This window comes from Paramisgurnus dabryanus, chromosome 22 (assembly GCF_030506205.2).
Source record: "Paramisgurnus dabryanus chromosome 22, PD_genome_1.1, whole genome shotgun sequence".
In the NCBI taxonomy this organism is placed as follows: Eukaryota; Metazoa; Chordata; class Actinopteri; order Cypriniformes; family Cobitidae; genus Paramisgurnus; species Paramisgurnus dabryanus.
Window position 1 is genome coordinate 29105642 of NC_133358.1, and position 21447 is coordinate 29127088.

The 21447-nt window shown below is 37.6% G+C and overlaps 2 protein-coding genes across 2 annotated transcripts; both read left to right on the top strand.

Annotated features, from left to right (window-relative positions):
- Positions 1 to 104: 104 nt before the first annotated feature.
- grnb (granulin b) lies at positions 105 to 10763 on the top strand. Its single transcript, XM_065258673.1, has 16 exons — positions 105 to 224; positions 977 to 1066; positions 2850 to 2993; positions 3178 to 3300; positions 3376 to 3474; positions 3571 to 3721; positions 3995 to 4027; positions 4164 to 4255; positions 4374 to 4503; positions 6594 to 6691; positions 6872 to 7105; positions 7177 to 7419; positions 7660 to 7923; positions 8440 to 8688; positions 8973 to 9194; positions 9289 to 10763. Exons 2-16 carry the CDS (start codon positions 1064 to 1066, stop codon positions 9400 to 9402), a joined length of 2199 nt encoding a protein of 732 aa, XP_065114745.1. The 5' UTR covers positions 105 to 224; positions 977 to 1063; the 3' UTR covers positions 9403 to 10763.
- A 331-nt stretch (positions 10764 to 11094) lies between these two features.
- On the top strand, positions 11095 to 21424 carry map3k14b (mitogen-activated protein kinase kinase kinase 14b). Its single transcript, XM_065258669.1, has 15 exons — positions 11095 to 11290; positions 12179 to 12361; positions 14047 to 14116; positions 14653 to 15829; positions 15910 to 16044; positions 16127 to 16256; positions 16342 to 16470; positions 17783 to 17887; positions 17966 to 18129; positions 18468 to 18618; positions 18696 to 19454; positions 19615 to 19688; positions 19766 to 19880; positions 20089 to 20195; positions 20294 to 21424. Exons 2-15 carry the CDS (start codon positions 12187 to 12189, stop codon positions 20495 to 20497), a joined length of 3495 nt encoding a protein of 1164 aa, XP_065114741.1. The 5' UTR covers positions 11095 to 11290; positions 12179 to 12186; the 3' UTR covers positions 20498 to 21424.
- The last annotated feature ends 23 nt before the right edge of the window (positions 21425 to 21447 follow it).

Genomic DNA, 21447 nt, shown 5'->3' on the forward strand with positions numbered 1-21447 from the left:
CTTCTCCGTATGATAGCTCTCGCGGTACTTTGACGTAATCCTGTCGCCTGTCGGTTCTTTAGGCGCCGGATGAAGTCGAACAAGCGAGTGTCACATGAGCCGGCAGTCACGTGACAATACCACAAATAAAGTCAAAAGACACAGCTATATTTCACATTAGAGGAGCCACGCGCATTTATCACTCAGTTTTATTCAACTTTATTCACTTTGAGACTGCAAAAACGGTACGGTCAGTAAGTGTTTTATCTTTACATTCATATCGTGTTGTTTTTATTGAAGTGAGCTCTTTGTTTGGCTTTATTCCGGCCATTTTCACGCGCTTCCGTCTGATACAATAATAAGAAACACAAAACTGAAATGATACATTTGTGTCAAAAACTGAAGAAAATACAACTAGTTTATTTAGTGCACGCTGTGAAACGATACTTGTCATCTCAATATTAATAACATTGTAGTGGGACAAACGGCAGGTGATTGTAATCATAGATAATGATGTTTATTTAGGATAATGTTTTAAATGTTCGGAGATGAGGTTAGCATCTGTAAAAGTAAATATACTATGACATAATTTATAACTATATTTTCACCTAAAACAAAAATACTGTAGTAAGTCTGTGAACAATGATGCCATAGTCCTGTTTGTTAGTATTCAAAGGATACTTCATGGATCAACATGGTATCTTTTGTCAGCAAACTCATAAACAAAATAAAGTTTCTTACCAAAATATATTGATTTCACTGTCCATATAAGGTGGATTTTCATATTTTTTCTATGTATTTTGATATTTTGTTATAAATGTTTAATGGCCAGGGCGTAAACTGAATGTGGGTCATGTAAGGTGATTTAAGAAGAAGTAAATCTTTAACTGAATCACTCGAGGAGATTTCGAGCTCTGTAGATGATTTAAAATCCTGAGGTGTTACCCAAAACACTGCATTTTTTTTATTTAGTCATGTATATGTTCTTCTATTATAGTGTAAAAAAAGTTGGAGTCCATGGGATTACATCTGAGAATTTGAAGAATAATAGTTTCTTGCAACTGCAGTTACACACAAACACACAATGGTAAGTTCTGTAAAGTGTAATCACCTTCAATCTTCCTAAAGGTATGTTGTATTTTATATACCGGTTGTGTTTCCCAAAATCCCTAGCGCACATATGATTCAGAAATTCATCATCCACATCTCCAAGCAAATGTACATTTTCAATAAATTAAAACCACATTGCAAAGTAACTTTGACTTTCACTTCTTACCATTCACTTTAGTGCGTTGTTAGGTATTCGGTAACCTTGTGTGTTGTCCGTGCCAGGCTCAGCTGGATTTTGCACTAGAGCATAAATCTATGAATTGTTCAGGTTCAGATAATATTCTGTAAAATACTTTTTTCATGTTTAAGTGCTATAATTGGGTCCCCAGTGCTTCTATTGACCTAGAAAAAGTAAAAAATAACAACCCAGTAACTCAGTTTTGGTAAATCATTCTTTGGAAGCATGTGAAAAATAGGTCATTTAAATTTGGCTCCTCTTGTGATGTCATAAGGGGATAATACCGCCCCTTAATCTGCACTATCCAACCACGGCACTGCCATTTTGTGCAGAGATCACGTCATTTGCATTTTAAAGGACTTAAGACTTCAAAGACTTATTTATAAGTTTTTTACGAAACAAAGAAAACAGCAATTCAAAAATAACAGCGAGCAGTATTCACCACGATATTCGGCCCAGATTTCTCCGTAGCCTCCCCATTTATAGCCTCACAAAGATACACTTGATTGTACAAAGTGGTTTCCAAGACCTCTCCTTATTTGGATTCAAACTCATCACATCTTTTTCTGGTAATACAGCAAGTGTATATATGTATCTTGTATCGAGTCGAAACTTATTGTCTCATATGCATACATTAGCAAAGAAAGAAAAAATAACTCATCCAGGCATAGGTTTGTCACTCGCCCTGTACTTTTTTCTGCATACTTCTGCTTTCGAGGCAGGGGTCACACAGGACGTACCAAAAATGATCTTAACGTTCAGATGGCGTTAAAGCTTCAACCTCGTCTGTTACAAATCTCACTTTTGTCTCCATAGAAAAATGTGTCATTGTCATTTCTTTTATCAGTCTTTTATTGGTCTGTTCTTGTTGCCTAATTTACCTAATCATCAGGTTTGTGGTATTCGTGAAGTCATCTTTATTGCGTTGAATTCTTTCTCCGTTTGCGTCCTCTTTGTTTCTTTGGCAGACCAGATTTAATTTCAATTTGTTGTGGTTGACTAAGAGAGTGCATTTTATTTCTTGGGGCATATATCAAATCTGACACAACTGGTAACAAAGAAAAAGGATTATTGACTCATCACATGTTTTGACTGTCTAGTCCTGTTTAATGAGTCTAAAGTCTGCTGCACTGTCAGGGAAGTAGCTTTGTAAGGAATAATTGATGACGGGCCGTTCAATTATTTTAAAATTATGCACACCCAAGGTGGGAATGCTGTAATAAATATAATAAACCTAATAATGTCATTACATCAAAATGTTTTCTTATTATAACTGAGCCCAGAATAACATGCAGTATGCTTCACACCTGTTAGACAGGTTAGGTAATGTGTGAAACCACTTGTTAAATTGTTGTGATCAATCTGTCTGTTTTAAAATCTTCTTAAAAACCAAATCTAGTTGCTTTCCATAAGAAACATGACTACTTGGTCTTTGTTGACTTTTTTTGTGTCAAAACATTTATAGACATTAATTATGTGTATGTGAATTAATAATCATTTGTAGCCAAAAATAAATAATAGTAACATTATTAAATAAAAATTGAATTTGGCCTGGATTACAATTTTTTTTTTTTCTTGTTAGGTGTGCACAGGTGTTATAGTGTTACTCTGTGTATGTCTGAATGTGTGCGCCGCTTTGGTTTGTCCTGATGGAGGAGTATGTGCAGACGGAAACACCTGCTGTCTAACACTGTCAGGAGGGTACGGATGCTGCCCCCTGCCCAATGTAAGTGTTTTCGAGGGTGTATCTAATCTATGCCTGGCATCATATGAAGTTCATTAATAAAACTGTTCACTCGAGATCTTAAAAATAATCATTTACTTTCACTTGGTCTTAATCACAGGTAAACAAGGTATATAATAAATGTGCACATCATTTATTTGTTTTTTGATTTTATGCACATTTGCAGGCGGAGTGCTGTTCGGACCACTTGCATTGCTGTTATGAGGGAACTTTGTGTGACCTTGAACATGCCAAGTGTGTAAACAAGACGCATATCTTAGATTGGGTGGAAAAAGTTGCCACAAAGCAGGTAACGCGCATACCTACCCGGCCACAAATCCAGATAAGCATTAGCAAATACTGAAATTCTTCTTTTTGTTTCTAGGAGGCTGTGGTTTGTCCAGATCAGGTGTCTGAGTGTCCCGACGACACCACCTGTTGCCAGATGCCTGATGGGACCTGGGGCTGCTGTCCTTTGAAAAATGTATAAGACCCGCCTGATCATATAACTGTTTAAATGCTGTTATGGTAACCTATGTGTACTATATTGTGTTAATTGTGTGTATGTCTTTGTATTTAGGCTGTGTGTTGTTCAGATAAGCGACACTGCTGTCCTGAAGGCACGACCTGTGACCTCGAGCATTCAAAGTGCGTGTCACCCACTTACGGTCCCTCTCCTCTCTGGAGAAAGTTTGCTGCCCGCCGCAGGACATCGATTGATAAACAAACAGGTAGGATTACATAAAATCATCTTGTATAATTTAAAAATCTTACTGTAGCAATATAACTTCGATTTATTTAATATTGAATGAGTAAGGTCATGTTAAAGATGGAAATCAATGTGAAAACAAACTTTTATTTTTCAAATCTCATCATTAGATTATGAATCTTTATGAATTTGAATGGTATAATTTGCATAAATGTGATTTTTAGTTTTATATACTTAAAAAAAGAAAAATGTGGTTGATTTTGTATTTTATGTTGTATTTATGTTATTGCACTAGATTCACCTACAGAAACCAGTAACATTAACGATGGTAAGATATTTGGAAAAGTTTTTTATATACGTGTCTTAAATATCGAATTTTAAGCAAAAAATAAATTAAATATATATATATATATATACTTTTTTTTTAAATATAACCTGCCAAATGTGTGCTTGTGTGTACACAGTGGTCTGTCCAGACAAGGTATCCAGTTGCTCAGATAATACAACATGCTGTCAGCTGGCCAGTGGGTCCTATGGATGCTGCCCGATGCCAAAGGTGCTTCATATTCGTAGACTTGCTAATTCAATTTATTGTTTCTTCTAAAAATGCTGTATATGGATTTTACTGATTATGTATTTTGCTATTTTCCACCAAAATTTTCTTTTTTTTTCAGGCTGTGTGTTGTTCTGATCACGTGCACTGCTGTCCAGAGGGCACAACCTGTGACCTTGTCCACGTCGCCTGTGTGTCAGACAGTGGGGTCACACCAATGGCCGTTAAAATCCCAGCCCTTACTTCCAGAGGTAAATCTGTTTACTATGTATATCATTCAAAATGGACTTTTTAGCAGTGCTAAATAAAAAACAAAGTGTTAAAATACCTTTTGGCAAAACACTGGCTATGTTTACATGCACATAATTTTGTCAATCCGACTGAATTTAATCAGATTGCAGGTTACGGCAGTACAGTTTACATTCACCCTAAACATTGCAAACATTGTTAAAAATGTTCGTTTACATGTACATTCTATATAATCCGAACCAAACGTCTGCGCAAGCGCACAGCCAGAGTTGCCAGGTTTGTGTATCAAAATCAGCCCAATGCATATTCAACACTTACCCAAAAGCATCCCAAATACCAATAACTAATAAACAAAAACTTTCATCTTTACCGCGCAGAAACAGTTTAACTTGTTAAAAGTACCGCAAATCTAAAGTCCGCAAAAAAGCAGAGGACTTGGCAACACATCTTTCTTTGTGTTTACGCTACAAAGATGTACAAAGTTAAAGAAAGTTGTTCTTAAGTAGTTTTCAGATATAGGCAAACAAAACACACTTTTCGAAAGGTACAACGTTATTTCATTGCTTTATGTAATGTTATGAAAGACATGAACTCTGCAGAATGTACAGCGCGTGACCCCATTACCTTAACTATTTCCCTGCCATTGACGATTTATCTTGTAAATTAAGAGAAAGGATTTGCATAAAAAAATCTGAAATAACGCTATTAAAAAAAACTACAATTAAAAAACTGAAGCAAAACCGTTATTTACTAAACTCTGTGTATGTTTTGATAATCATTGTGAATATGATCTCTAGCAAAATTCCTTCATAAAATGCAATTATTGAAGCTTTTTGCTAAAAAAAAAATAATTTTAAAGAAAAATACCCATATTTAAGAGTTTATAATCAGAGAAAAAAATATTAGGGCTGTCAAAAAATTAAACGCGATTAATCGCATCTAGATAAAAAGGTTGTGTTTACATAACATGTTTGTGTACTGTGTTTAATTATTATTTATATATAAAACACACACACACACACACACACACACACACACACACACACACACACACACACACACACACACACACACACACACACACACACACACACACACACTTATTTATTTGTTTATTTATTTATTTACACACACACACACACACACACATGTGTTATCTAAACAAACTTTTATTTTGGATGACTGCCCTAAAAATTATAGATAGGATAAAAAAATGTTTCCTGTTTTGTTAGTTAGTTAGTTAGTTAGTTAGTTAGTTAGTTAGTTAGTTAGTTAGTTAGTTAGTTTGAAAGCAGAGGGTCTGTTCTTTCGTTTGATATATTTGTATGTCTATATATTTTTAGAAGAAAATTTTCCTGGAAGGCATTTTCTGAAACTTTTGTGAAAATCGCAAAAAATGCTGGCGGGGAATGAGTTAATAATGCATGTTGGCATTGCCTTGCTATTGCATGTTTCTGAATCAGATACTTAAATATGAGGTAAATATGAACTTGAGCACAATTCTTCTGCGCATGTGCACAATTTATTTTGAATCTGATTGAGAAAATACTACGATTCACGCGTTTATATGCATACTTTTCTCCTGATACAAATCGGACTACACCACCCCTTTAATCGAAATTTGCATCCGATCAACCTCAATCGTATTGGGTAAAATGTTTACATGAAGGCTTTTTAATCCAGTTCAGCCGTCAATACAATTACAAACAGATTATTTGGTTGCTGACTCATTGCTTCAAAAAGCTGATAGCAGTTGACCCAAAGTTTCTTTCTATCACTGAGAAATGTGCTGAAATGACTCAAACATGTGACTGATTGGCACATACAGGACGCTGTTGTGTTATCAGAGAAGCTGCAGAAGTCTCTGTCAGAGAGCAGATCCTACATGACCAGACTCATTACATGTTGGACTTGATGAGACTATTTCCAGTGCACTTATGTATTGCTGTTCTTATGTTGCCATAATTGCTTCTATTGTTTACCTTACTTGTAAGTCGCTTTGGACAAAAGCGTCTGCTAAATGACTAAATGTAAATGTAAATTTCACTTTATTCAGTCCACTTAGAAATTTTCGGTCTCTTTCTGTCTGCAGATGAAGCCATTCCCTGTAATAAAACTGTAGCGTGTGCAAGCGGCACTACCTGCTGTAAAACCCTAGAGGGCGTCTGGGCCTGCTGTCCTCTACCCAAGGTATTCAACAGATTAGAATAGAAGTGATCTAGTATCCTTCATGCAGTTAATAACAAAAAACATAACTCTTTATAGTTTGGAGACTGCAAGTCTGCAGAAATCAAACCTGTAACAAAACTAAATTTTATTGGGAAAAGCTAAGACATGATTTGATCAATGAGAATCTCTTCACCCCTCCAGGCTGTGTGTTGTGAAGACCACGCGCACTGCTGTCCGCACGATACTGTGTGTAACATCGCTGCAGGCACCTGTGACAACCCTGCTGTCCTCTCCATGTCTGTGCCCTGGGTGGAAAAAGTGCCCACCTTTCCAATAGCGGCCAATCAGAAATGTGATGAGACGTCGACGTGCCCTGGTGATACCACCTGCTGCCGCATGGCCTCTGGAAAGTGGGGGTGCTGCCCATTGCCACAGGTAAACGCTTTTTTAAAAGTTTACCCACTTTGAAGTGTTGCCACAAAATGATGTTAATTTACTTTTTCTAGGCGGTGTGTTGCGATGATCATATCCACTGTTGTCCAAAAGGCACTGTGTGCAATGTGGCTGCCAGCACCTGTGATGGCGCCAACGATCAGGGTGCCTTTATTTCTGTGCCTATGGTGAGGAAGATCACTGCCGTGACTCCACCATCCCAAAACCAAAACTGTGATGAGACGTCTGTCTGTCCAACGGGGAACACCTGCTGTAAACTGAACTCTGGTGCTTGGGGTTGCTGCCCTCTGCCACAGGTACACACGCATAGATGCATTTCATGTTTAGACCTCCATATAACAAATTCACTGATACCTACAGACAGCATTTTAAGGGGTCATATGTGTGGACAGCAAACTGATGAGCTTTGACCATAATGTAAGCAGCATGTGTCCTCTATGAATGATGCATTGCAACATGCATGTGAATGGTCATCCATGTGTACAAAAGTTTCCCATGTATGCTGTAGATTAAATTTGCACGCTCTCTGACTTCAGGCCGTGTGCTGTGCCGATGGTGTGCACTGCTGTCCGCAAGGATCCAAGTGTGACGTCGCTCACCAAACCTGTGTCCGATCTGGCCTTCCCAGCATGCCCTGGTTCAAGAAGCAACTTGCGCAGCCGAACATTAATGCTGAGGTTCCTGCACTGAAACATTCTGAGGACAGAAACATGTGTGACAATCACACCAGCTGTCCACGAGATGACACTTGCTGCTATATGAACAAACTGAGCAAGTGGGGGTGCTGTCCTCTGCCAAAGGTTAGACATACAAACATAAACGCATCTATACACACTAAACAGAAATGAATTCCTCCTAAAGCTTTTTAATGGGCTTTGTTTGCAGTGGCATATTATACTATGCTTACTATTTCTGTAGCATATTCAGTATGTATGTAAAGTATACTGTAGGCATGGGTGCATTTCCCAAAAGCAACTATAGTTGCAAGTTGGCAACTATGTTTCTCTCTGCCCCCTGACAGATTTCAGGGGATCTCCTGGCTTTCTAAGCCATTTTGCACCTTGTTCCCTTCATGTGTTCAATACTTATTCCCTGTGTCCTTTCAGTTTATTTATTATGACTCAACTTGTATACTTAAATGTTCTGATTTCTTTGTATTCATTCAATATTTGTCTTGATGGCTACATGTGGTGGAAATTTTGTGTCAATAGCCCACTTAGGAATCTCTCTTACTGATAAACATGCTGATGTGTCAAATACTTATTTTCCTTGCTGTATAAAGCATATTATATTTTCTGAATCCTTTGCTCTTTAAGGCGGTATGTTGTAAGGATGGAGACCATTGCTGTCCCAGTGGTTATAAGTGTAACGAAGGAAAAACGACCTGCACTAAAGCCAATCACGAGATCCCATGGTACAGAAAACAGGAGGCCAAGGTCACTCAGAAGTCTGCGGTGTTGTTTGGAGACAAAGATGTACAATGTGACTCCACCACCAGTTGCGCATCAGGATCAACCTGCTGTAAATTACCCACAGGGAGCTGGGGCTGCTGCCCTCTTGTCGAGGTAAATCTTGTTTAAAGCAATGTCCATCTATAGTCACTTTCACACATCCCCCTGTGTTGAAAATCAAGATTTTATTGTTGTTTATATGTCTGTGTGGTGTTTTTAATGTGCTTTAAGACAAACCATGTTTTTTCTTCTCAGACTTTACATGTTGTTTGTTTGGATTCCTGTGATGTCACCACTTTTGCTTTCCTACGTTTGCATTTGTTTGATTGCCTTTGAGGCCTCGGGATGGGCAGATGTTTGTGCTCTTCACTGATTGGTTGAATGTTCTCTCTCTTTAGGCTGTGTGTTGTGAAGATCATATACACTGCTGCCCACAGGGCTACACCTGTAATCCTCAGTCTGCAACCTGTATCAAACCCTCAACTACAGACAGTGTCCCAATGACACGCACACGCTCTGATGATGAAGATGTGATGTGTGATGCAACCACACGCTGTTCAAAGACACAGAGCTGCTGTAAACTATCAGACTCCACGTGGGCTTGCTGTCCATATAAAGAGGTATTGCTCATAAAAATCTATAGATGCAGGCCATTTAATGTTTGTCTTAAGTGCACATGTATTAACACACACATCTTTCACTCTCGTTTTGTAGGCGGTGTGTTGTAAAGATATGAAGCACTGTTGCCCTATGGGATACAAATGTGATATGAAAGTGAAAGGTTGCACTAAAGAGTCCATGGATAGCTGGTGGGACAATACACTTTAAGCAAAGATGGTGCATGCAAAAAGTCACTCCTACTGATTTTATACTGACGCTGTTCTCATCTGCAAGCAAACAGGATACAACTTGTAAACCGAATTATTGTTTTTTTTTCCTGGGACCGGGGAATCCGCTTCCAGTGTTTTAGTTTTTACCAGAATAGAAGTCCTGCAGTTGAGATTAAAATTTAAATGTTACATTTTAATATTAAAGAAAAAGTTCACACCAAAACAAAAAAAACCTTTTATTATTTACTCACCCTTGTGCCGTGTGATCATCCAATACCTTTGTTCTTCAGAACCCAAATGCAGATTTAAAAAAAAAGTGTTTTGGGTTTTTTGTTACTATGGAAGTGGACTCTAATCGCATCTTCAAACTTCAAAAGGACCCTAAAGTGTTAAACAATACTCGAAAATACAAAAGGGTTTGGTAAAAACTAACAAAAATATCATCCGTTATTTGGAGAAACTCCTGACCTGTGTCTGTCTTTTAGTGCACATTCTCTTGTTTGGGCAGGTTTAGGATGTTTGCTTGAAAGTAATGTGTGACAACAGCGAAGTTGTTGTTGTTGTTGTTATTGGTATTATTATTATTATTATTATTATTATTATTTATTTAACACATTTTGGGTTACTTTTGATGTTTGAAGGGTTAACTGATTACTATGAAACTGAAACAAGAAAACTCGATCAACATCCACTCCCACAATAAACAGAAAACCCAAAACAACACTTCATAAAATCTGCATTTGGTTTCTGAAAAATAAAAACAGACATTGTGGGGATTAAATAACATCAGCGTGAGTAAATACCAAAGGTTTTGTTTTGGGGTGAACTATTGTTTAAATCTTTCAAATAGACTCAACAGTTTTCAGTTGTTGAAGAGTTCTGGATATTTTTGTTTTTGGCAATGAAAATATTTTCAAATCTTGTAGTAAATTTAAAAAGCTGCTGAGATCTAAAACTGAATGTATCCAAACCCCTAAACCTTAAAAAACCTATACAATATGATTTCGATATTTTCCCAGGTGCGACTGGGATGTGAAATGATCTCATTTCTGGTTGATTTAAAGGAAAATGATTCGCTTTTGATGCTGAAAGTTTTATTTAGATTGGCGTTTTTGACTAAACGTATTTAAACATTTTATCAATGCCTAAAAATATTTATGAATATGGGGTTTAGGAGGAACACAGATGCCATTCTCATTATTTACTATATAGTATATTTTAAGGGTGAGTTAAATCTTACTGAGCAATTGTTTGTTTTTGTTCAGATTTTTTTTCTTTTATTTCCTTAAATTAATTTGTTGTTGTTTTTTTAGGTTAATGATTCAAGCAAAAAGACTGAATAAATTCTTTTAAAATAGATTTAAGGTTGACTCATTCATTTCTCCTGTAACTGTTTTGATAAACTCTGTCCGGTTGCTGTGACACCTGTTGGTCACAGATTGGTTAATAATGTTGCTGGGGTTCGAGAACCATATTTACAAAGACCGATGGGATATCTGGTGCCAATTTTTACAAATATTTGTGAAAAAGCCTTCACCAGGGTCTTTGAAATGGCACACACAAAACAGATAAAAATTTGATTTCTTAAATATGTTAAGATTAATTTGATGTTTGTGTTTTAAGAGAGACTGTAAATGCGTTGAACCAATCAGAAAGGCTGACACAGATCTTCCAAATGGCTGTCGGCTGATGGTATCTGGTTTCACGGTTTGGAGAGTTTATATGTGTGAGGTCTCACTCGTACCGGCTCAAACACGGTTGCCTTCAGAGCCGAAGATTGAAGAGGTTGAAATCTCTTTATTCCCCAAGTGTTGGACTCAAGAAGGCAAGATCATTTTGGAGAAAGCTTTCAGATTTTCACACGTCTTTTCTGGCTGTATCCTTTGGTATGTTGATGTTTTGTGTGTCTGAATGTTGGACTTACACAACACATGACACAACTTGTGTTGTGCATGTTGAATTCAAATAAGGTTTGTAAAAATACTTAACAAATTAAATTGCATGCATGTTCAGGATCATTTGTGTTTGTTGTCAATAGGAAAACTTGTTAAACACGAAGTCTGGTTATGTTTATGAAGGCCGACATTTTGAAAATTATTCCCTGTTAAATTTAAAAGAGATATCATTTTAATAACTGACCTAGGTGATCCCTAATAGTAAATGAAAGCATTATTTGTCAGATTTATTATGCTTTTACCTTAAATGTAATAATGTCAGCTGGTTTGTGTGAGGTAGGTTCAGTTATGGATGGAAAAAAATCATTAACTTGCTATGAAAACAAAATTATATGAGATATCTTTGCTACTATATTGAACCTGTGTGTGTGTGTGCATAAACCTGAAAGGTGTGAATACTGTAGATAATAATGGCACTCCAAGCATGCATTAGTTAAAATTAGAAACCAGTAGGGAAGAAAACCATCACCTTGACAGCACCAAACAGCAAAACAAACTTAAGGTGAATAAAAAGATTAAGAAATGCTTGTTTTTGATAAATGATCTGGTGTGAAAAATTAAAAGCGAGACAGCTGATATGAAAGAAGGACGCATGAGACTTTAAACGTGCCCAAATGTCACTATGCTATTAATATACAAACCAGCTGCTCTCGAATGAATCCACAACACGATCAGAGCATCTGTGAGCGTGCCTGTATGTATGGAAGTAGATATGATTGATGAAAGTTGTAGTATAATTATTTCATTCACACTCTTTATCTTGGGAACGTTCCCAAACATCCCAGTTTTCTCATTGTCCTCTGTTTTCGTCTTTCATAGACGGAGGAATGGCCATACCTACCATGTTTCATTCTAGCAGGCTTACAGAGGTGAATGAGACGACCACAACGTCGGGCAGTGAGTGTAAAAAACACCCTGGGGTCCAGACAAGAGCTCTGGATGAACTTCAGACGTTGGACACGGAGGATGATGAAATATTATACATCAGTCCAGAGCCAAAAGGTGAGAGAGGACGGTTTCTTTAAAGAGCAATGGGTTCACAAGACTTTGCCAACCACTTTATTTACAGCAAAATATTGTGGTGATGGTCTATGGCAATGCAATCAGATGCTATCCAATTACATTTCGTTTTTTTTTTCAACACGGTACCATTTTCGGCATAATTTAGTATATAAAAAATATTCAGCATTGTATATTACTGTTGAATTACTATAGGGTGATAACAGGTACATGTTGTAGTCAAAGTCATTATTTTATTTGCTTTGTCAAATGGTTATATTTTTTATTATTTTAATAATTTGGTACTCATTGTCATGGATCACAAGATGTTAAAGACCCTAACAATCTAATATTTTCTGTAAATCTATTGTATAGCTGAAAAAACTGTTGTGTCAATGCGAATGAGGTGCGGTTGAAGTTGTTGTGGTGGTATTGGTAATCTAGTAACCAACAGTAAATAAAACAAGACGCGCTTAGAAAATGTAGACATGACTGCAGTCACGATGAGGGAAGTTATACATTTACTAGCAGTGCAGCTTTTAAGCAGCCAAACTGAATACTGTGCACAGAAGAAGGAATGCCGAATTTTTGATGCAGGCACTAGCAGCAAGGGCATTGCGATGACGTCGAGCCCCATATTTGGTAAAGACAACATCAGCGGAAACAGCTAGACAGTCAGTCCTGTGGGTTTAATGTCCGCTACGTCAGCAAATGCATTTTCATCTCCCATAATTCACATTTGGCCTTTTTCGCAAAAGTCAAAAACGACCTCAAGCGTGCGAATTAAGGGATTTTTATTCAGAATTTGGCTTTTTTTCTAATGCAATACTTTAAAATTTGAATATAATCTGTGTGATGGTGGAAACATCAGTTTTGTTACTGTCAACACCGTTACTCTACTTTGGTAACAGAGTTTGACAGAATTGACACTAATTTGAACAACAACCAATCATAATTTTCAACTATATAAGACACTTTTTACAGAGAAGATTATATTGTTATGTCCTGAAACATCTTGTGATCCATGAAAATGAGTACCAAAATATTAAAATAACTAAAAATTCCAAAAAGTAAAATGAAAAATGATGACTTTGGAAACCAAATGTACCTGCAATTATACAATCACCCCTTGAGGAAGCATTTTTAGACTGCTATAATTTTTTATGTTTGGTCACTACTAGCAATGTTTAGATTGTGTGCAGGGCTGCATAACGATTAATCGCGACTAATTTTTGCAGAATAAAAGTTTTTGTTTACATCATATATGTTTGTCTACTGTGTATAATAATTATGCATAAATACACACACATATTGAAGAAATATTTACATTTTTAGATTTATATATAATGTATATTATATATAATATAGTTGCGATTAATTGTTATGCAGCCCTAGCATTAGAGATGTATGTGTTTTGCAGATGCTTTTATCGAAATCTACTTGCAGTGAATTCAAGCTAAAAAAAAATTCAGTATGTGTATTGCCTGGGATAGGGCTGCACGATAAATCACATGTGATTAGATATCGCAAAACAACTAGATATCGCATTCGATTTATCGTGCAGCACTAGCCTGGGAATCAAATTCATAACCTTTGGATTGCCGTTGAGCTACAGAAACACTGATGTTATGCACAGAGTTTTTGTAGATTTGTGTACATTTTTATCTGAGTTTTTATGCATTTTAAAGGTGGGGAATGTCAGACATTTGACGGTACTAGTAAAGAAGACAGCAGCGTTCAATCTTACATCAGCAATAGGTAAATGCATGCATGTACAGTGTGATTTCTTATTTAAATTACATAATAAGAGACTTTCTGAAAAATTATCCCTACCTGTCACTGGGGCGGTACCGCTCGAACTGATTTTGAACATATTGTGTTGACCCAAGGACAACTTTTTTGTAAATAAAACCTAAACCGACCCCAAACCCCAACCCTAACCATAATGAACCCTAAAATCAGAGGGAAATGATAAGTGAAAACAATGGTCTGGAAGCAGCTAACCAACAGTAAACTTATTTCTGAATTTTAATTGGTTGATTGAAAATGTTGTCCCACGGTCAACATAAACTTGGCAAAATCAGGAGAGCCGGCCAGCACCCTTTTAAAAGGTAAACCTTTGCACCAAAAGAGTTCAAATGAATGCCTCAAAAGTGCATATTGGCACTAAATGTACCCATAACTGTACTAAAATTGTACATATATGACCGTTTTAAAGGGTAGCCTACACCCCCAGTGACCATTTTTTTCTGACAGTGTACATCCATTATTAAATCTCACTTTGTTATTGACAGGTCTCTCTCAGACACATCGTGCACTTCAGTCGAGGAAGAGAAAAAATCTACAGCTCGGCCCCTCAGGAAACATCACCGAAAGCACAGAACGGAGACCAAACGTGTAAGAAAACCCAGAAATACCTGTAGAGGACCTGATGATAAGCAAGAAAGATGTAAGAGTGCTGGATCAAAACGTCGCAATGATCCAATGTTTTCCAAAATGAAAGTCCAGGTCACTCAAACCCCAGACGCCCAAAACGATCAACGAGTCAATCTCTGGGATCATCCTGAAGAAGTCCACCCTAGCATTACCTGTTTATGTCTTCATAGACTGAAGTTAGACTTTCCTTCAACCATCGAGTCTCACAGCGTGATATCTGAACCAAAGTCCGACTCTGCGTATATTTATGCTGAAAGCATCAAAGGCTTTGATTCGACTTGCTCTACCTTTTTAGCAAACAGTGATCCCCATGCCGTAGTCGACAACAGCAATGGACAAGGCCCTGTATCTGTCTGGAATGAAAGACTCAGTCGGGACTCTGTGAATTTGTACATCTCGAGTGAAAATAAATCGAGTTCTGGTTGCAGTACAGAAGCTACGGCAGGCTCAGAATGTTACGGTGACGCGTTTAACACCACTACTGATGACTGTGATATTGACTCTAATTGTATTTACACAGACTGGGATAGGAGACACAGGAGTACAGTAAGCGACTACCGTTGCAGTCTGGCCGAGGCCGAATGGGGTTCAGCATCATCCAGTTGCAATTCTGACAGCTCGTGCTACACCACTGACGGGGACGAGGAATCCTCGTACTGTACCATAGACAGACACACCTACAGCTCTGATTCGGACAGCTGTGTTTTGGAGATTCCCTGTGTCTCGCCTATTAACAGTATTGAAAAGATTCACTTTGAGTCTCCGGCAGAACACAAGGAAGAGTTTGTGCCGGATTGTGATGATTTGACACCGGATACCTTAGATGTCTGCAGAGATAGAGAGGATGAAATGAATTTAATGTTTAATTCTGAATTGTGCTCCAAACTGAATTTGGGGGAGCTGGAGGTGGGTGTTATTCAAACCGACCTCTGCCACTTCTCTGAAATTTTTTGTAAGAGGATTAAAGAAGCAACAATGGAGAAAGTCGCAGAGAACATTTCTATAAATGAGGGATTCCTGTTCCACCCTAAACAGGTATGTGATTCATAAATAATGCTGGTCAGGTGTACAAAATCATCAAAATCAAGTATTTTTAATTTGCACACAATTTGTAGTTTCTCCAAGCAAAGAGCTCCAAATACCGGGAGGGTCTTGAATACTCGGTTCTCCGTCACATCCAGAACGGCTCGTACGGCGACGTCTTCAGCATCCGAGACAAGCAAACAGGATTTACATGCGCCTCAAAGAAGGTGAATGTCATGTTTCTACTTTCATTCGTCTGAAGAAACTGTGACTTCCCGTGGTTTTTCATGGTGTTACTGTCTTGTGCAGATTCCTCTGTGTAGTTTTCGATGGGAGGAGGTGGAAACGTGGAGCAGACTGAATGGTCCTCACGTCCTCCAGCTGTATGGAGCGGTTAGGGAAGGACCCAATGTGATGCTCTTCATGGACCTAAAAAGAGGTCATTACTAGAAGTCCATTCAAGGTGTATATTTGAACAGTATGTGTCGCAAGGGATGTAAGGTGACATCTCTCTGTCTGTGCAGGCTCTTTAGCTCAGGTCCTGAGAATGAGGGGTCGTATCTCTGAAGGTTTGGCTCTTTATTATCATTCTCAGGTGGTTCGGGCTCTTGAACATCTGCACAGTAGATGTGTGGTACATCTGGATGTAAAAGGTTAGACGTTTTGAATAGTGTCAAAGGGTTTTACATAAAATATAATAAAACTTAACATACATTAGTATGGAAGCCTATTTCCGCCACATTTCCAAAAAAAATCATGCTTTGGGAAATCAGAATTATACTTAAAAAAAAAATTTCAAGAAAAAATATTCTTAGTATTTTTGTCTTGTTTTCAGTAAAAATATCTAAAGATGCTTTTTCTTGATGAGCATAATGACCCAAGAGAAAAGGTCTAGTTTTTAGACGAAAAATATAAAATTTAAGTGATTTTGTCCATAAAACAAGCAAAAAAATCTGCCAATGGGGTAAGCAAATTATTCTTGAATTTTTCTTGAATTGAGTGTTTAAGCTTAAGCTTGCTTACCCACTTTGCAAAACAATCACTTAAATTTGATATTTTTGGTCTAAAAACTAGAGTTATTTTCTTGGGTCGTTTTGCTCATCAAGAAAAAGCATCTTAATTTAAGAATTTTTTTGATATTTTTACTGAAAACAAGACAAAAATACTAAGATTTTTTTTCTTGAAAATCATTTTTTGCAGTGTATGAGTTTTAAAAAAGAATTATTACTTTTAAGAAGAGATAATTATAAGATTAAAAAGTTGAAATTATGATTTTAAGTCATAATTATGAGATAAAAGTCAAAGTTATGAGGTAAAAAGTTTGTCCAGTGGCGGCGGGTGACTTCTTTTTTTGAGGGAGCTTGATGCGAAGTTCGTCACAACATGTATGTAGCCCGTCATGTGTGTAGTTCATCATTTCAAAATATGTGTTCTGCACGTCGATTGAACCATTTTGCATCACGTGTCTTGTCAAAATAAGTGCCTGCTGCAGACGCGTCTAAAGGGTTTGTGATAAAAGAGATGCTCGCGTTTGCCAGATACTCGCATAATTTCATGCGTTATCAGAGTTTACTGTTAAGTGAGCGTCTTGCGTGAATTTTGTGAAAGTCAGCGTCTCTTTTATCATAAAAGGTTTTGATGTGTGTGCAGCAGGCACTTATTTTGACAAAACACGTGATGCACATGGTTCACAATGGACACATATTTTGAAAACACCACTATTTCTTTCATAATTATGACTTTAAAAGTTTTTTTATCTTATAATTTTGACTTTTAAAGTCATAATTTCAACTTTTTATCTCATAATTACTATTTACCAAAGCTTATGTGGTGGAAATGGGTTTCCATACATGGGCTGGGATGATTAATATATATATATATAGTTACATAAAATATAATCACAAGAAATTATATTCATTTATACTCATTTTCTTCTCTTCATCGTGTGTGTGTGTGTTTGTGTAGCTGATAATGTTTTACTGTCTGAAGATGGTAGACAGTGTTACCTGTGTGATTTTGGGCTTTCTGAAACGCTCAACCAGGGTGGATACAGCACCAAAATTTTCCGAGGTGACCACACATACACTCACGCAATCCTTTATAACCGCACCCACTGCATATACATCATAGCATGTTATGTGTGCACAGGTAATGTTTTGCGTGGCACAGAGTCTCATATGCCGCCTGAGGTGGCGAGAGGAGATCGGCGCTCGGCTAAAGCGGATGTCTGGAGCAGCTGTTGTATGTTACTGCACATGCTCAACGGACATCAACCCTGGACGCGATACTTTCCTCATCCACTCTATCTGAAAGTAATCACAAACTTTTGGATAAATGCTTAATGGGATAGTTCACCCAAAATGAAAATTTTGTCATCATTTGAATGTTTGTTCCAAACCGATCAGAAGCCCTATTGACTCTTTTTTCCTAGTATTGATGTCAAAAGGGCTTCTGATTGGTTTGGTTACCATAATTTCTCAAAATATCGTCCTTTGTGTTCATCAAAACAAAAAAATATGCAGGTTTGTAACAAACTTGAGTGTGAGAAAATTATGACAGAATTTTCATTTTGGGATTGTTTCATAAAATGCATATAAGTATTACTTAAAGTACAAATAGTCTGTGTCTATGTTTCTAACGTGTTGTGTAGATTGTGAGTGAGTCGCCTCCTTTATGGGAGATTCCACCTGACTGTGACCCCCTGACCTGTGATGTCATCAAAGCCGGACTGGTTAAGGATCCGAGAGACCGACACTCTGCATCCGAACTGTTACAAAAGACTCTTAAAGCCCTCAGAACAGGTGAAAACTGGTTTGGGAAGTTTACAAAGTACTTTTGTCTGTAATTTTCTAAGTATAATGATTTTATCCACCTTTAGTTTGTGGGCTATCTGGTCCTGGACCAAATTTAACACCAACATTTGAGGACTGGCCAAAAGTGTGCTTCTATCACAATTCTCATGCCTCATCTAACATGGCGACTCAAAAGCCCCCAGAGTCCGCTGTCAAAACAACGACTCCTGCTGTCCCAGAGGACCTCTCTGCACCCAAAATCCACTGGGTCAGCACATGGAGAGAAAGAGCAGCCGATGAGGACGATGATGATTTAGACTCCACCGAGAAAGACTCGGAGGAGGGCGAATGGTCAGAAGATAAAATGAACCATTGGATGGAGAGATACTGGGGTGAGGAGAATAACGACAGAAATGTTGAACAAATCCATGCAGATGTGAATGGAGACACTGGACTCGAAGAGGCAGACACAGCTAAGGTCACGATCTCCAAGCAAACGAGAGATTGGGAAGATGGAAAAGATGCCATAGAAAGAGAAACTTGTGGCATGGTTGATAATTTAACAGAAAAGAGAGTCGTGTTTAGAGCTTGTGGTGAAAATGGTCTCATAGAGGAACCGGAGAGCTGCGATGTTCAGATCAGAAGCTTTGTGGACGATGAAGAGTCCGATGAAGAGGTGGAGAGCGATCTGGAGAGTCTCAGAGAACTGGGCAACGACTGGACGCAGGAGGAAAGGGAACCGTTCTTACAACTACAGACACTTTATCTGCCTAAAGAACTTCATCCGCAAAGTGACGACACCTTCTCTGATTCTGATGAAGAGTCGGTCACACTGAGGAAGAGCGGTGAGTCTTTTTGGTTAAATAGAATGCCACATTTTCCTTAATCAGTATCTGTTTATGAATGCCATAACAAAATCGTAAACATGAGTGGGAAATTAAAGATTTCTTCTTTGTTCAGTTGAGAAGAAAATAAGTTTTTTGAGATTTCCATATGAATTTGCAGAGCAAAAGGTGGCAAATGAGTCGAATGAACCACAAAATGTTACCTGCGACTCTGAGCAAGACCTTTCTGAGGAGGTAAACGCATGCACAAACGTTTTAGCATTTTATGAAGTCTACCAGAACAACAACTAACTGATTGTTCCTCCTTAAAGGATTCTGATGATCTGAGCTCAGGGGTTTTCTCCTCATGCAGCAATACAGATGCTCAAAGCTTCAATGTTGATTGGTCTGTGTCAACCAATCAGACCTCTTCTTGCTACTTTGAGGGTCAGTTTCCTTTTCAGTTTTATTTAAAAAAATTTTACTTTTAAGCAACCTTTTTAATTTACAGGGACTTATGCATGTGTATAATTCGGTAGAGCATTTGATCCAGGATTTGATCCTACTGAACACATATACTGATAAAAAAAGCATAGCTTGAATGCACGTAAATCGCTTTGGATAAATGCATCTGGATTTCTGTCTGTGTGTGCAGGTCTTGGTGTAGATATATGGGTTGAAGATATAAGCGGTGAGAGTTTAAAGATCAGAGAGAGACCTCATGTGAAAATCGGACATGTTGCTGTAGGCATCAGTGAACAGGTGAGATTTTTAAAGCAATTTGAGAATGTTTACTGCTAGTTTGCTCATAAACAAATGTACATCAAAATATATCAGCCTGCATTCTTTTCATATGACAGATATCTATGAAAGTCTTCAGTCTGGCTACCCTGGACGGGCGTCTGGTTCCTCCAGATATGGAGGTCTGTGAGTCGGGCATGTGGCTCCAGTGTGTTCCTGCTCCTGATGGAAGCTCCAGCTGGGATTGGAGGGTCAGAGATGGGAAACTTGAGCTCCAGGAATATGATGAACATTCGGATACCTGTTCAACATTACCGCTCTAACAAGAATGACCTTAACAGACAAAACACAGGAGTTGTAGACATCCAATACCTCTTTGTTTTAGCTTTAGGATACTTACTTCATTTATCTTTATGCAACGTTAGCTGCGAGTCATTTCTATTAAATTAATTTCATGCATTGGGGGTTTATTTGAGACACACTATTGATATATTTAAGGAGGAGGAGTTCTTGCAAACAGATTTTTTTAATCTATAGAATTTAAAAATAAGTAATATATAAAAGATGTACAGTAAGTTGGAGAGTTATACATAGTATAAAACTGTAAAAATATAAATGTTTACGTTATTTTATATTATTATATGGATGTTTATTGATTGTACTGCTGTGAGTTTAATGCTATTAAAGACATCAGGGTACAAAATACCAGTATACAAGATTTATAAATGACAGAACGGCCTTTCAGTTTTTTTTCTGGAAAAAGCCGAGCTCTTGGAGGCGTATGGTGGGCGGAGATAAAGAGTTACTAGTACGCGCAGCCTTTGCATACTAATCCAATAGACATCGATGTAAGTAAAATGTTCTCAAAGAGCATCAATGGTCCGATTCACAATTTAATATTTTCTTTGGTGTGTAAGTGTGTATTAGTACATGTTATCGATATGCAAAAGGTATAAACCCTAAAGTAAACGATGACGCGAGTTATCATCTTCAACATAAGTCTCTTTTCTTAAGTTGGACTACAACAAACACACAGATTGTAGGCAGTAGTTTACTTTCTGGGATTGGTGATGTAGTAAAGACCGACATTATCATAATTCCTCCCGCTTCGGACTCACAGCCTGCAAGTTAAAGGAATAGTCTACTCATTTTCAATATTAAACTATGTTATTACCTTAACTAAGAAGAGTTGATACATCCCCTCTATCATCTTAGTGCGTGCACGTAAGCGCTGGGGCGCGCTGCAACACTTCAATAGCATTTCGACGCCTAC

Excerpts from the sequence above, each read along its gene's own strand:
- map3k14b (XM_065258669.1), top strand. The coding sequence starts at position 12,187 with ATGGCCATACCTACCATGTTTCATTCTAGCAGGCTTACAGAGGTGAAT. Across the intron at positions 17,888-17,965 it reads CAGCACCAAAATTTTCCGAG|GTAATGTTTTGCGTGGCACA; the intron begins GTGACCACACAT and ends ATGTGTGCACAG. Across the intron at positions 18,130-18,467 it reads CTCATCCACTCTATCTGAAA|ATTGTGAGTGAGTCGCCTCC; the intron begins GTAATCACAAAC and ends CGTGTTGTGTAG.
- grnb (XM_065258673.1), top strand. Across the intron at positions 4,256-4,373 it reads GATGCTGCCCGATGCCAAAG|GCTGTGTGTTGTTCTGATCA; the intron begins GTGCTTCATATT and ends TTTTTTTTTCAG. Across the intron at positions 9,195-9,288 it reads CTTGCTGTCCATATAAAGAG|GCGGTGTGTTGTAAAGATAT; the intron begins GTATTGCTCATA and ends CTCGTTTTGTAG.